Source organism: Pristis pectinata, chromosome 23, assembly GCF_009764475.1.
Source record: "Pristis pectinata isolate sPriPec2 chromosome 23, sPriPec2.1.pri, whole genome shotgun sequence".
Classification (NCBI taxonomy): domain Eukaryota; kingdom Metazoa; phylum Chordata; class Chondrichthyes; order Rhinopristiformes; family Pristidae; genus Pristis; species Pristis pectinata.
In genome coordinates this window covers 28,573,448-28,589,380 of record NC_067427.1, presented here as the reverse complement: position 1 = coordinate 28,589,380, position 15,933 = coordinate 28,573,448, and the positions used below count along the sequence as shown (strand labels likewise).

Below are 15,933 nucleotides of genomic sequence, written 5' to 3'. Positions count from 1 at the left end.
AGAAGGAGCAGTGATGTATATCTGCGTCAGTTTGGTGTGTGATTTGAGGGAGGTGCTTGTAGGGTACTCTGCTCTCTTGCACTTGCTGCCCTCCTCCCTCTTGGTAGTAGAGGCTATAGTTTCAGTGCTGCTCAGCAGGTAATTGCATTGCATTTTGTAGACTGCACGTCACAGTTGTGGTGCAGCAAAGACAGAATGAATATTAAGGATGGTGAATGGCTACTGATAAAGCTGTATCCTTCCTCCCAGGTGGTGCCTAGCTTCTTGTGTCGTTGCAGCTGGCTACATCTGAGCAAGTTAGTGTTCCATCACACCCTTGATATACGCTCTGGAGGAGTTGAGAATGCTTTGAGGAGACGGGGGAAAAGAAAGGACACTTGTTGCAGGGCGCCCAATTTAGACCTGTTCTTGCAGCCCCAGTATTTAGGTGGATGGTCCAGTTAGTCAGTGGTGACTCCAGTGGCCCTTACTCCACCCCCTAGATGTTGATGAGGGGAGCTCTTTGGTAATACCAATGAAAGTCAAAAGTAGGAAGTTAGAGTCCTTTGTTGGAGATAGCTGTTGGAGTGTGTGTGTGTGTGTGTATCTTGCCACGTAACAGCCTATGCCTAACAGGTGATTTCTGCCTGCAAACATGGCTGGTTTATTTTCTGAGGAGATGAGAAATGTGAATGAAACTGTTTTTGGATTATCAGTGAGCAGCCCCACTTCTGACATTTGATGGACTAAAAGTCGATGATGTAGCATTTGATCGTGGCTGTGCCTAGGATTCTGCCCAGAGAAACTCGTGCAGTAAAAGTTCTGGATCTAAGGTGATTGACCTCCAACCATCTTCCTTTTGCAAGATTAGTCTCCAATGGAAAGTTTTACCTTTTGATTTCCATTAACTTTAGTTTTACAAAGTCACCTTGATGCTATACTGCATTAGATACTACCTTGACTTCAAGGGCAGTCACTAGCACCTTGCCTCTGACACTCCAGTCTATTGTATGTTTGGACAGAGGGTGTTATGAGTAATAGAACAGTACAGTACAGGAACAAGCCTTTCATATCACTGCCTTTGCCGACCATGATGCCAATTTAGGGGCTGAGCTACCCAGACAAAAGCCAAACAGCATCTTGAACAGATTGACAGCACTGTCAATGATACCTTCCATGACTTTGGAGCAGTAATTAGATCCATTCTGTCCTGCATTTTGTGGTCTGAACAAACTTTGTTTTTTCATATTAAGTGTTGTAGCTGCCCTAAAGAGAGTGAGTACAGGTGAGGCTAATTCTAGAGAACAGCACAACAGCCAGGGTATTGACTGGTCCTTATGTCTTTGCTTTATCCAGATATTCCATGAAATTGCATGGAGATTTATCCAGTCATATCATTGTAAATGTTTGGGCTTTGATTTTAATACTCTTGTACAGTGCTCTGCTGTTGTTGAAGGTGGGGATGTTTGTAGAACAACTACCTCCTGGAAGTCCTTTCTGATTGTCCACGGCCGTTCGCAACTGGATGTAGCAGAACTGCATGGTTTTGATCTGATTTGATGGCCATGGAATTACTTAGCTCTTTATGTTGAATGTTGTTTAGTGCACATATAGTCTTATGGTCGTACAGCATGGAAACAGGTCCTTCAGTCCAACTGGTCCATGCCTGCCAAGATGCCCATCTAAGTTAGTCCCATTTTTCTGTGTTTGGCCCATATCTCTCTAAACCTTTCCTATCCAAGTATCTTTTAAATATAGTTAACATACCTGCCTCAACCACTTCCTCTGGCAACTCCTTCCATGTACAGCCCATCCTATGGGTGGAAACAATTGCCCCTCAAGTTCCTATTTCTTCCCTCTCACCTTGAACCTATGCCCTCTAGTTCTTGATTCCCCAACCCTGAGGAAGAAGATTGTGGGCATTCACCCTATCTATGCCACTCATGGTTTTGTACACCTCTATAATATCACCCCTCGTTCTCCTTTGCTCCAATGAATAAAGTCCCAGCCTGCTCAACTTCTCTCCATAACTCCGTCCCTTGAGTCCTGGCAGCATCCTTGTAAATCTCCTCTGCACTTTTTCTGGCTTAATGGTGACCAAGACTGAACACAGTATTCCAAATGCCAACAATCTTGTACAACTGCAATGTAACATCCCACCTCCTGTACTTAATGTCCTGACTGATGAAGGTCAGCATGCCAAAAGCTGCCTTCAGCAGCCTGTTTACCTATGCCACCCCTTTTCAGTAATAATGTACTTCTAGGTCTCTCCGTTCTACAACACTCCCCTGGGACCTATCATCACTGTGAAAGTCCTACCCTCATTTGTCTCCCCAAAATGCAACACCTCGCATTTTTTGGAACTGAACTCCATTTGCTATTCCTCGGCCCATTTAGCCAGTTGATTTAAGGTTCCTCTAATTCTGATAACCATCTTGTATCTCGTGTCACAGCTTTGCTGAGCGGGCATTTCATTTTTGGATATCCCTGGTGCTAGAACACCTTTCTTGAACTCATTGAACCAAGGTTAGTCCCCAGACTTGATTGCAATGGTAGAATGGGGGGTATGCTGAGCTGGTAGTAAATACAGCTCTGCTGCTGCCCTACAGTGCCTCTGGCTGCCTAGTGTTGAACTTCCAGATCTCTTCTGAATCTCTCCCATCTGATGTGTTAGTGCCACAATCTAATGGAAATGTCCTCTATGTGAAGTTGAGACTCTGTCTCCATGAGGGTTGGTGGGAATCACTGCTATTGATAACATAATGCAGATACATCTGCAGTCCTTACACTGAGGAGAAGGTCAAGTATGTAATTCTCTCATTTGCCACCTACCCCAGGCTCAGACTGAAGCTGTGTTGTCATTAGCATTGTGCTCCAGAAAATATCAGTTCATGCCACTGTGCTCAGAAGTGTTGAGATTACCAGCCTTTGTTTACTGTTGTGTGCCATCAGGCATCAATGCTGGCATACTGCTAAACTGCACATCCTAATGGGCATTGATGCTTCTCAATGACTAGAAAGTATTATATTCAGTTTTTCTTTCCTTTTCCATCCGCTCTGATTCTTTGTAGGAAAATGAGAGATTGAAGCAAGAAGTGTTTGATAAAAGCAGTCGGATTGAAGAACAGAATGGAAAGATCAGTGATCTGATCCAGAGAAACCAAAGGTACTGGGAAGACGTCAAACTGCATTAACTCTTGAGCAGTATGAAGGAAGACCAAAATGGCAGGACGTGATGAGAAATCAGTTAGTGATGCATACTTATTGCTGAGCTTGAGGTTTGAGAGTTCAAAAGCAGTGATATTATGTTCAATTTTCCTTAAAAATGTGGTTACGTTGCAACTGGAGCATTGCATCCATTTCTGGTTAATGTACTTCAGGAAAAATGTTAAGTTACTAGAGAAAATGCATGAACTAGCATGGTTTTAGTGATGAGGGATTTTGGGATAGAATGGAAAGGATGGAAATGGGAAAAGAATGGAAATCGTGTTCTCTTTGGAACACAGCAGGAAGAGAACAGATTTGATAAAGGTGTACAATGTCATGATGCATTTAGGGTAAATAGAGAAGCTATTCCTATTAGTGTTTGGCTCCAGGGTCGGAGAACAATGGACAAAATGTACATGGGGATTTAAGGATAAAACTCTCGTGTAGAGAGTGGTTATGAGCTAGGACTCGCTGCCTTTGAATTGTCCAGGTAGTTATGGGGTAATAATTTGCTGGGCCACAGGGAAAGAAAGTGGGACTGGGTACCAAACCTCTTTGTCTGCGTGGACATCCCCCGTGCCATATCAATTCTGTTTCTGATTATTCCTCTCCCACAATGTGATCCATATTTATCTTGGGCTCGAATATTTCCAGCACTAAATATCGTGGTTCAGATTTTAAGTTACTACACCTCATTGATTTCTCCACCAGAAAAAAAATTCTCTTTGTACCTTTTTTGCATCTCATCATCTCAATTCATTAAATATTCGCGTTGTAAATCCAAGGGCAGTGTTTATTCTCATTTCCTATTGTCTCTCATTTACCTGTATTTCATTTTCATAATGGTTTGTCTCCCTCTGCTTGCAGATACGTGGAGCAGAGTAATTTGCTGATGGAACAGAGGAATGACTCTCTGATATCCTCAACGGAGAATAACCAAGCCCGCATCCTGCTTGCAGAGCAGGAGAAGGTGAGATTGGCTTTCTTGCATCCATGTTAGTGTTATGGTGAAACTGAGGCAGATTCCTGTGAGGAATGAGGATTGGGACAGAGCCTGAAGGGAATACTTGAAGTCCAATTTGGGAGAAGCAATGCAATAAATTTGGGAGTATTGGATTAATAGTCAGATTTGGCATTCAAGGAAGAAGAAATGTGTGCAGAATTGCTAAATCCAGCCCAGGCCTTGCTGCAAACTGAGCTTGGTTCTAATGGGGAATTTGCGTCACCTCTGTTGGGGTGGAGGGGGGGATAATCTCTGCAGCAGTACATTTTAATCTACGTTTCCTAGTTGTTTTTTGTTAGATACATCAGGATAATTTAGGCTTTCAATGTAATTATTGTTCACTGCATCTGTCAGTGAACCCCTCTAAAGTGTGTAGATGTACGTCTTCTTTAAAAAAAAGACACAATTTAAAAAAGCATTGCATAGGTAGAAATAACTATTTCTGTGATCCAATATTTATAAGTTTCTATATTATAAAAGAGATCTGAGTCCACACCAGGTTTTAAAAAAAAATCAATGTGTTGTGTCACATCAGAACATGTGGATCCCATAATTTATATGGGGCAGTGCTGTTTCTCAGTTGCTGCTTCATGCAAGGTCTTTTCCTTGCCACAGCTTGTTCATTCTTTCTTTTTGTTTTATTGCTAAATGTATCAACTAAGTTAATTAATTCCTGTTCACTCTGGTTTTTGCAAATTTTTTTCTGCACAAAATTGTTTTAAAGTTTGATTTGAAAGGGATATTGGAGTATATTGGTACATGAAATTGTAACTCAAGTACCTCCAAGTTAAGACAGGATTATTCTGATTGGTTGTGAGCCTGATTCACACCACAAAATCATCCTGTGGTAAGAACTATATAATATTGTTTGTAAGAGGCAGCAGAGAATTACAGTGAATGAAAACATGTTAATGATCATAGAATACAGCTTGGGTAACAATGTTTAGATGGAGCAGAGTGACCTTACTCTGCATTTAACCTCAAATATACAGTGTGAATGTTGCATTTCTCAGAATTTACAATAAACAACCTTTGCCAGCAAATGAGCAGTATTTTCTAACTACTACTATTTAGGTAAAAACTTCGATTTCTATATGGACGAAACTCAATGTGACTTTTTTTTCTATGATAAATCGATAAAACAAGTGCAGGCTATGTAAAATTCTGCTTGTTCAACTTATTTGCCACATTCAAGATTCAATGTAATTTAACTTGAGCAATTTGTCTGTGACAACAATAAACCACTGTGGGCACAGATATATTGGTTATAAGTGCCACAGATTTATTAAGTAATTTACATGCAGTACAAAAGTAATACTTAAAATGGAGACGCAAGTGAGACTGCAAATGCTGGTTCTGGAGTAAAAAACAAACTGCTGAAGGAACTCAGTGGATCAAGTGGCATCATGTGTTCCTCCAGTTTTTTTTATGTTTAATACTTAACAAAAGTGGCAGTCACAGTCTGTTCCTTGAAACCTTAGTAGTCATCCTCCCAAGTGATTGTGGTGCGGTATCCATTCCTCATACTGTCTTCTGTAGACTGCAGGTTCTCTTCCTCCTGTTCATATGCAGCCTCTCTTGCTCTCCCTACTCTCTGTTACTCTCAGCTCTGTGTCCCCCCTGAGTCTTTCATTTTATATGCCTTTCTCCTTTAATCTTTTACAGTAACTAACAGTCTTCTGATTTGTTTAACCCCTTCTTAACAGTAGATCTTGTATTTTACTACACTTTCCTTTCTCTGAATTATTCCTTATTCTTTTTGGTTCTTATAAAGACTGAACTACCCTTTATCTGAGACTTAACTAGGAAGAGGACATCAATTAAGTCATTTATTGTTTCAAACCTAACGTTGCCTAACCACCATCTCGATTTACTGCCTGACTTTCACAGTCTGAACCTTCTGTATGTATCCCGGCTTCAGTGCCACTTTTTATATTTAGCATCACTTTTGGACTTGACCACCATGCCTCTCAACCTTGCAACATGTTATCGTTATCATGTTATCAGATTGTGGTTGCTTTAATAATCTTTTGTATAAGTAACAACAGCAAAACAGTAAGACCAATCAGAAACACTTCTACGTAAGCTTGTACATTTAAAACATTACACTCTTCTTAAGCTACACCATATGGTTATTCTACTTGTGCTGAGAGCATTTATTTCAAACCTGTTTTGTGTCATTGAACATTAGGCAAAGTCTTCATACATTTTCCTTGCCTAATTACTCTTGAGAAAGTGTTGGAGAACCAGTGTCTTGTACCACTGCAGTCCTTCTGGTGAATCTGTCCTCATTGTTGGGGAGGCAGTTCCAGGATTTAGATGATAATGATGGAATGCTAATATTTTTCTGACTTGGTATATGTGTGAACTGATGGGGATCCCGCAGATAGGTGTGTTTTCCTGGATGGCTGTCCTGATCCTTTCAGGGGGACAGAGGTTGTAGGTTTGGGAGGTGTGGTTAAAGTAGCCTGGGTGAAAATCTGCAGTGCATTTTATAGATAGCGTACATGTGCAGCCATGCAGCACTGTATGATCTTGAATGAGATGCTAATCAGGTGTGCTCCTTTGTCTTGGGTGGTGCTGTCCAGATAAGTGGATGCATCTGTCACGCTCCTCAGTTATACCTTTTTGATGGTGGAAAGGCTTTGGATTTTGAAGGTCATTCACATGCAAGCTTTTCTGGATAATACTAGTAGGTGGCATCTTTTCCTTCTATTGTAACCTGGGGTGCTCAGCCCAGTGGCACTGACCCTTCTTCAGCTGGGACCAACTGTCTTGTGTTTGATCGCTTATTCAGCAAGAATATTGTTTATACACTGTAGACTATGGATGAAAGGTATACCCATTAGAAAAAGTATAAAATTTCATATCGGGTTTAACTGTTTATGGGATTCAAAGATCCTAGTATTTGTCGAGGTGCAGCAAGTGAGTAAGTGGAGGGAGTATGAATTTCTGCTGTGTATGGTGGGCTAATAAAATTGTGTGAATTATGTTTCCTTATTTCAAACTTGCAAATGACATTTGAGGAGACACAAATTTTAGTGACTGTTGCAACTGTGTATGTGTTCTTGCTCAGTTCTGTGTGTGTGTGCTTCCTTTAGTATGTGCTGCACTTGACTGTCAGTTTACTTTCTCTTCCCAGTTTGCACTGCCAGTGGAGTTGGCAAGAGCACAGGTGAGGGTGCCCATACTGTCTTTTGAGTGTGTGTGCTTGGTTTAATTTTTTGCCCTTTCTGCTTAGGTTGACATTTTGATTAAAGCATTACTTGGCTGGAATGATGTAACCTCCTTGGCATTTCCACCTCATGAGAGCAGCAAAATCCATCTGCACCTTAGTTTGCCATTTGCAAATTATTGTTTCTTTTTGGCTCTCTGCTAATCCTCCCCTAAACCTCACCTTGGACCTTGCATGTCCTCAAACCCAGAGGATAAAGGGAAATGTTCCCAACCTACAGACGTTGACACTCACATTGCTTTTTTTTTTAACCCCCTCCCACCCACCAGTGCTACTAATGCTGGAACTGTTGGTCTTGCCAGTGAATGTCACAGGTTATATTAAAACTTCAGGCAGAAGAGGAAAGGAGAAAAGGGGATTCTAGTCTAAATGGCTCGGGATGTCCAATGTGGTCATTGTAGTTTCAAGAACTCGTTGACACTCTTAATCTGTTAAATGGAGGGTTTCATGAAGTGCTGTGGGGTATCTGATTTTTCTTTTAACACCCATGTGTCAATTTTCCTTGACTTGGTGTGAGATTTGAAATTTGCTATGTGTGCATGTTTGAGGAAATTGTGGATTGGTGTTCTGCCTCAACACAGTATTTGGTCTTTCATAGCTGAGGAGATGATTGCAAACACTAGATAAGGGCACCCTTGAGTTGACTCGTTCTTTGTTTGTAACAGGTTATTTTTTTAAAGAGAAAGAAAATACGATTCATATATATCTACTGGGGAAGGGGTGGGGAGGAGGAGGAATGTCTGATACTTAAGTCCATTATTAGGATGCCAAACAATTTGAAATACTGTGGTTTTTCATGGAGTGGCCCAATGTTTCCAATTGTTCTGTTGCCTCAGCCAGTAACAATCCAGAATACTTTTTCTTAGCATTTTACACTTCCAAACTACAGTGGTGTTCTACACAATAACCAGAATGGGGAATCATGGACAGAGGACAACTCGAGCAGAATATTCTCTCTGTCTTTCCTTTCTCCCTTGCTTTTCCCTGCTGCCCACCATTACTACTGAAGTACATTGAAATATGTACACCATAAGCATTATTAAGTTCAGAAAGTGTAGAATGTTACAGTACACTTGACCCAAATTAAAGTGATTTTTGTATTGCTGTGTTAAGATCACTAAGTGAGTGCAAACTTGCAGTGTGTATTTTATGTTCAGATCAGATGTGGGGTTTACTGCTCTGCATGTAGTACTTGTCAGGTATGTAACATGAGGATTCTACCAACAGGTTTGAGTTGCAGCTTGTGCATTAAAACACAGCATGATGCTGGGAAAATGGTATCCCAGATATAACATTCAGTAGTTGAAAAAGCATTGTCATGAACAAGACAAATGGCGAAGTTCCCTTCTTTATTCCAAGTTTTTTATTTGGAGTTATTTTGGCTAGAGACCACAATTTTGTGCCCACTTTCACACCTGCAATACTTTAGTCTAATTTCGGATTCTCAGTTGAGGAGATTCTGATGTAATGTTATTCCTTAAATATCGATTCTATTCAGTCAGTTCTTTATCCCTTCTAATTCTCTTCCTTGTAATCTTCAGGATCTTCCTACTGTTGGCGGCACTGTACATCATTGGTCACATCAAACATTTTATAATCTGGTGTAGTTCTGCGAATATATGCAAGTACCTGCAGAATAGCACTGCTCTGTGTTGGATAAGTCATATTCTATCTGCATTCTGCTGTAGGGCAATAATCTGTTAATGTATGCTGTTGAGTCTAGTTTATAGTAGAAAGCTTTGTGTGGGTTGGCACAGAGTTACTCAGTGTTGTGCTGGGTCATTGAGCTGTGAATTCAAGGGCAGTGTGGATTAATGCATTGTGATGTACATAAATATTGATGGATTGCTATGGTTAGTGCAGGGCTCTTGTGTATGTGGATGGGTTCAGAACGTTAATGGCATATTGTACATGGAAGTCTTTGTGGGCAGTACAAGTCTAGTCATGTTGAAGTACAAGGCAGTGTATGTTTATTCCACTGCTGAGTTATTTTCTGGTGTGTGCAATGCTGAGCTGTGTTTTTGGGGGGAGGGGGGATGGTGGGGGGGCGGTGGTGGGGATCGTGCAGGATGCAAAACGTGTAGAATTGGTACAAGGCAGGGTAACGAGAAAAATGGGGGAAAGATGACCATAACTGACTTAAGCATTGCTGAGCGGTTGGTTGACAAAGTGAGGAGGACTAGATAGAAATGTAGCAGAAAGAGTGTACTATTTCAAGGCATTTTGGCATCAGTGTGAGGAACTGGTCTTTTGCTATGACCCAAACCTTTGAAACTAATCTACAGATAGAGTTGAGAAGGGAGTCATTGTTATGCTTGTAGGGTTAGGGTCATTTAAGTACTTTGGACTCAGAAAATGGGAATGATATCAAAGCCATGGAAAAAGTTTATGAAAATGCTTATTTAAAAGATGTAAGTTTGAAATTTACAGTGTATGATGTATTGGCTGCCATTGAGAGTTACTTAAAGTTGGGCGTGATGGGGCGGTAATTATTGTCTTCAAAAAAAAAGTGAAATTGGGAAAGTGGGATTACCAGTATTGATAAAGGGTACTGCAATAGATGGAAGGATATCCATAAGACAGTGGAAACTCTGCATGGAAATGAGAAGTAGGAAACTATGTGGGAGTTTAGGAGTTGTCTCCAAACATCCCAGTGTTAATAATAAAGTAGTGGAGTTTGGAGAAGCTTTTTGTAAAAAGCAAGTGAACAAAAGTGGGAATCATGAATTTTCTGAGATTGGGAAAAGCAAAATAATTTGAGGCTCAAATACATGGATTATTTTAATTCTCTTCAAGGAGATTTCTGGCACAATGTGAGAGAACAGATCACATTAGGTTTAGTTACGAGTTTTAAGCCTGAAGTAGTCGGTAATCCACTGATAGCTTTGTGTTGGTGAAGGGGGAGTCAAAAACTATGGTTTTAAGTTTAGGTAAGTCAAAATTCGGAGTTGTGAGAAAGAAATTAAACACTGTAGAACTGTTAACAGGCAAAACAGCAGATAGAACATTGGGTGATGTTGAAATAAATGGTAGAACACAAGATCTAAAAATAGCCCAGATGATAGAGGTCTAAGTGTGTAGTTATGACCCTTGAAGAGGAAATGAGAAATGATAGACAACTAAAAGAAAACATTTGCGCTTGCTAGAACAGTAGAGATTCTGTTATCGGGAGAGAGGAAGACTATATCCAGAACAATAAGAAGATGTAATAAGATCCGTAGAAACAATTTATGCGAGTGATATCAGGGTAACATTAAAGGTTTATGTAATTACTTTGAGAGGAAATCAGAGAAAACTAAAACTGAAGATGTTCTTGCCTAAAATGGTAGGTACTTGCTGTCTAAAATTAAAATAGTAATGGAGACAATAATAAGTCTAAAGATTCACTTATCTCCAAGACCAATGGTTTCCCACCCCAGTCTATTAAAAATAAGTGAGGAATTGTACATGCTCCAGTCATCTTCCAAAATTACTTTGATTCTGAAATTGCACTGATTTGTGCAACCATTTTAGTTGGCACATTGGGTATCATAGGTGGTAATAGAACAGTGCAAAAGGGGATTGACAGATTAACTGAATTCCTCATGGTTTTATCCAATGTTGGGATTGCGAACTCATTCCCTTCGGAGCCAAGAAAGAGAACAGAGTATTTTCAAAATGATGGGAAGCTATGAATTGTGGAAGAGCAGAGAGATTATGGGGTCCAAGCACAGAGATCAATGAAGGGAAACAAAACCGTCTTTAATTGAAAGAAGCTAGTTGAATGTTGTTCTTTATCTCAATGGAGCTGGAATGCAAAAGGGTGCAAGTTATGTTACAGTTAGATGCCATTTAGAATGCAATGTTCAGTTCTACTCACTATATTTTAAAGTATAGAGGCAGCAAAATGATTAGTGGCACTAAAGGGTTAACTTATGTGTACAGGTTAGATTGTCTGGCATTTAGTTCTGCATCCTAGGGGAGAAAGGGGTGATCTAGCTGAATTTCTTAGTATAAAGATTTTATAGGGTGGATGGAAACTATTCTCACTGGTATGGGAGTCTAGAACCTGGTATGTTACCTTAAAGTTGGACCTAAGGGGACTTGGTCATCAAGCACTCTATCTCTTAAAAGGTAATGGAAATATGAAATTCTCTTCTTAAAAAGCTATTGAGGTGAAGTAAGTCTTGTTTTTTCTTTTCCTTTTGTGATGCAGGTGAAGGTGACTGAGGAACTAGCAGTGGCCACTAGCCAGGTTGCCAAACTACAGCTGGAGCTCACAGCCCACCAGAAAAAGGAGATGGAGCTGCGCAGTCAGCTTGCCTCAGCACAGCAGAAGGCAGAGGGGCAAGGGCTGCGGCTCAACAGTGTGGAGGTCCAGTTAACAGGTACACAGAGAGACTCAACGCTTTGAATTATGAATACAGTAAGAGGGAAGAGAGACTTGGAGCTGTATGTATACAAAAATTTGAAGGTGGTGGAAAAGATGCTACTTGAGAAAACGTGAGGGATCCTGGCATTTGTTTAAACAAAATAGCATAGAGTTTAGAAACAAGTTGGGTTAATTCACTGATTAGGTCCATCTCTAAGCCTCTTTGTTACAATGGAGTCAAGGAGATATATAGCACAGAACTGGGCCATTCGGCCCACCATGTCCATGCTGACCTTTTCGCCCATCTACACTAATCCCATTTGCCTGCATTCGGACTGTATCTTCCTATGCCTTGCCTGTTTAACTGCATGTCTCAATGTCTCTTAAACATAGTGGTGGAATCAGATACAATCACTATCTCTGGCAGCACGTTCCAGATGTCAACCACTCTCTGTAAAACAAAACTAACTTTTCTGATCCTCTTTAAAACTCCTTCCTTTTACCTTAAATCTATGCCCTCTTAATTTTGATATTACTGCTATGGGGGAGAAAGATTTTGACTATCTACCCTATCTTTACCCATCATATATACTTGTATCAAGTCACCCCTCAGCCTCCTTTGCTTCAGGGAAAACAAGTCCAGCCCGTCCGATCTCCTTCCCATAACTGAAGTCCTCTGATGCAGGCAACGTCCTGGTGAATCTTCTCTGCATTCTCCCCAGTACAATCACGTCCTCCTTGTAGTGTGGCCACGAAAACTACACACAGTACTTCAAGTAATATTTTAACTTGGGTTTTGTCTCAACTCTTGTCGTCTTTATCTGTAAAGATAACCATGCCATATACATTCTCCACCACCCTACTAACCTGGGTTGCCACTGTTAGGGATCTGTGGACTGCGACTCCTGGGTCATCATGTTCCTTAGTGCCCTACCATTTTACTATGCATGTCCTATCCCTATTTGACTTCCCAAAATGCATCTCTGCACACCCGTCAGGATTGAATTCCATCTGCCAATGCTCTGTCCAACTTTCCATCTGATTTGTATCCTGCTCTAGCCTTGACTAACATTCCTCACTATTTGTAACACCACCAATTTTCATGCTGCAAACCTGCTAATCATGCCTCCTACATTGACATCCAAGTCATTAGTAAATAAAGGTCCAAACACTGATCCCTGTGGTACACCACGAGTCACGGACGTCCAATTTGGGAAAACCACTTCTACGTCTGCCTCCTTTCACCAAGCTGATTTTGGATCCAGTGAGCCAGCTCTTCTCGGATCCTATATGCCTAACCTTCTGGGCCAGCCTACCATACAACCTTGACAAATGAAGGCCTTGGTGGGGGGAAAAAATGCGGAAGTTTGCAGAATGGGGGCTTGGAATAGTTGAACATAGTTATGTAGGGAGGTCAGAGCTGGATTTTTATCATAGCAGTGAAGTTAATAGAGGTGTTCAAAGTTAAGGATTTTTACTGAATAGATGTGGAATGTTTTGACTGGGTCAATAGGTGACCAGAGGATATAGATTTAAGTGGCAAAAGAACCAGACAGATTAGCTTTTATTGTGCTCTGCACGTTGTTACAGTATGGAATGAAAAGAGTAATAAAAGTAGATGATATCGATGACGAAATTCACCTCCACCTTTGGTGTACCAGCATAGCCTTAGGACAGTTGAAGGAAAGGGTGTTTCAAGAACAAAACCTCAAACCTGGGCAGCAGTGATCCCTCCTGTTCTGTGTTTCTGAGTCCTGGACAAATGTATACCACCGATGCTGTCTCCACAAAATCCTCCAAACTCTAGAAGGATAAGTGAACCATCGTCAGCATCTTCTCTCAGGCCCAGGTCCCCAGCATTGAGGCCTGGTTACACACAATGGACTCCGCTAACATTCCCAATATGAGCCTCCCAAAACAGCGCTCTATTCTGAGCTCTCTCACGAGGGGAGAATACCAGGAAACAGGAAAACTGAAGGAAATGCAACATTTTCACTGACCCCTGGGAAATCCTGGTCCCTGACTGCTCAGAGTGGAGGAGGAGGATTTCAGGTGGTATTGAGATATACGTGCAACATGCCCAGTGTAAACAGCGGGAGGACAGTACTATTTCACAAACGACCCACCTGTCCCATTTGTGGAAGTGTTTGCAGTTCTCACGTGGACCTCATCAGCCATCCCCAATCCTGAAAGATTGCTGAAAAAGAAGACCAGATTCAGTAGTAACTTTTAGAAGTTAATTGGAGATGTATTCAAAGAAGAGTTTTCAATGGCTGTGGAAGGAGCAGGGGATCAGGATTAATGGGCAGTAGCTCATTGAGAAAAGCTGGCACAATCCCATAGGGTAGAATGAGGTTGTGCAACGTAATAGCATTTCTACAGAATGCCCTATGACCAGTACCTGGGAAAACTCAGGCAGATATTGTGTCTTTATTTTTCTCTCCTCCTGTTTAAGAAGCATCAGTCATTTGCTTTATTATTTTTTCTTTGATTAACTTTGTTAAGTTTTGGTAGAGGCTTTGTGGGAAACGATGGCCAAAAACAATCATGTCCAAGTCATTGCTTTACCTTTCGTAGTATCCTGGTACGACAGTTCGCTGCACTAGTGTTGAAACAAGTTGTCACTTTGCCATTTCATCAAAGTCATGGTTAGGGATTCTGAGTGGTGTCCAACCAATCTTGTGATTGTATTTCTTATAGGTTTGCTTGTGGTGCATTTCTGAGGTGTGGTACAGTAATGCAGGCAGAGATTGGTGCGAGTCCATGAGGAACTTGTATCTGGCTGTCTCTGCTCTGTCTGGTTTGGTAGATGCAAGGTAGCTGATTTGTTTCACTGCTTGTCTACCTCAGAGCTGCAGGAGGCATCGGAGCGTGCTCAGACCAAGTGCAAAGCTGAGAAGCAAAGCCGTAAGCAGTTGGAAGTGAAGGTTGCCAGCATGGAGGAGGAGCTTGTGGACCTTCGAGCTGAGAAGGATAATCTGGAAAAGGTGTGGTTGGAAGTGTAGAATTTGGTGGGCTGTAGCTGTTACTAATCCAGAGGGGTTCCTTTGTGACATTCTGTGCTATTGTGACTTTGCAGCTTGCTGATGTCCCATAAGGTTGTGATGTGCAGTGTTCCACCTAGGCGTTCCCAGTGATCCTTCACTCTGTCTGACTCAACTTGAAAATAAGGTCCTCCTCTGTGAAAAAGGGGACCAGGATGAACTGCTTCCTATTCCCAAACTGTTCTCACCTGAATGAATGATATTAAAAAAGGCTTTGGTTTTTTTTGTGCTTTTCACAACCTCTGGGAATGCTGAAGCACTTTGCTGTCAAAGATTTGCCTTATTGAAGTTCAGTAGTTGAAATTTGTTGAAAAATCTTGATCAAAATTGTCTTAACTTATTTGTGGAGGGGTATGGGAAAAGAGTCAAACTGCATGAACAATCTGTATAATCTAAATATTTGGTTTAACTTTCCAAAACCAGTAAAGACAAACGAGCATGGTTAAAGAATAAAGACAAGAAATGCTGGAAATACTCAGTAGGTCAGGCACTATCTGTGGAGGGAGAAGCAGAGTTAACTTTCCAGCTCAATGATCTTTCTGATAAAAGGTCATTGAGCTGAAATATCCTTTGTTTCTCCCTCCACAGATATTGCCTGAATTCTGAGTACTTCCAGCACCTGCAATATTTTGCTTTAGAAGTATGGTGTAATGAACCACGTGAGGATTATTTTCTCCCTTTTAATCCTTGTTTTTGCAAGAATTTCAATACCAGGAGGTAAATAATTGTGTGTGTGGTGTGGGGGGGGGGTTGGTAGGGAGAGGAGAAGGTCTGGAAGGGTGTGGTTAGATGAATTAGATGGACAGAAATTATCTCGGCAACTGTTGGAAGATCTTGTGGTCACTGAGTCTTTTGTGGTCAGAGTTTAGCAGAGAGGAAGAGGAAAGCGATAACAGAGCGGCAGCGAGCAGAGCAAGAGATGGATGAAATCCGGAAATCGTACGAGGAGGAGCTGGAAAATGTACGGTCATTGCTGAGGAAAACCCGGTCATCGACTGATCAGGCTGCGGCAGAGCAGGTAAAGAAATTGACACCACAACATAGTACTGCTCCTGATCTTTGCCGAGGTAAAGAAATTGACACCACAACATAGTACTGCTCCTGATCTTTGCAG

General features: G+C 41.2%; 1 protein-coding gene across 3 annotated transcripts in view; it reads left to right on the top strand.

Annotated features, from left to right (window-relative positions):
• The window catches only part of fkbp15a (FKBP prolyl isomerase family member 15a), a 66,980-nt gene that overhangs the window by 31,505 nt on the left and 19,542 nt on the right, over nt 1-15,933 (top strand). For all 3 annotated transcript variants that reach the window (XM_052037430.1, XM_052037429.1, XM_052037431.1), the window contains 5 exons: nt 3,051-3,145; nt 4,054-4,156; nt 11,620-11,791; nt 14,626-14,762; nt 15,682-15,837. In XM_052037430.1, the coding sequence (XP_051893390.1) occupies nt 3,051-3,145; nt 4,054-4,156; nt 11,620-11,791; nt 14,626-14,762; nt 15,682-15,837 (663 nt within the window). The remainder of the gene's footprint in view (nt 1-3,050; nt 3,146-4,053; nt 4,157-11,619; nt 11,792-14,625; nt 14,763-15,681; nt 15,838-15,933) is intronic.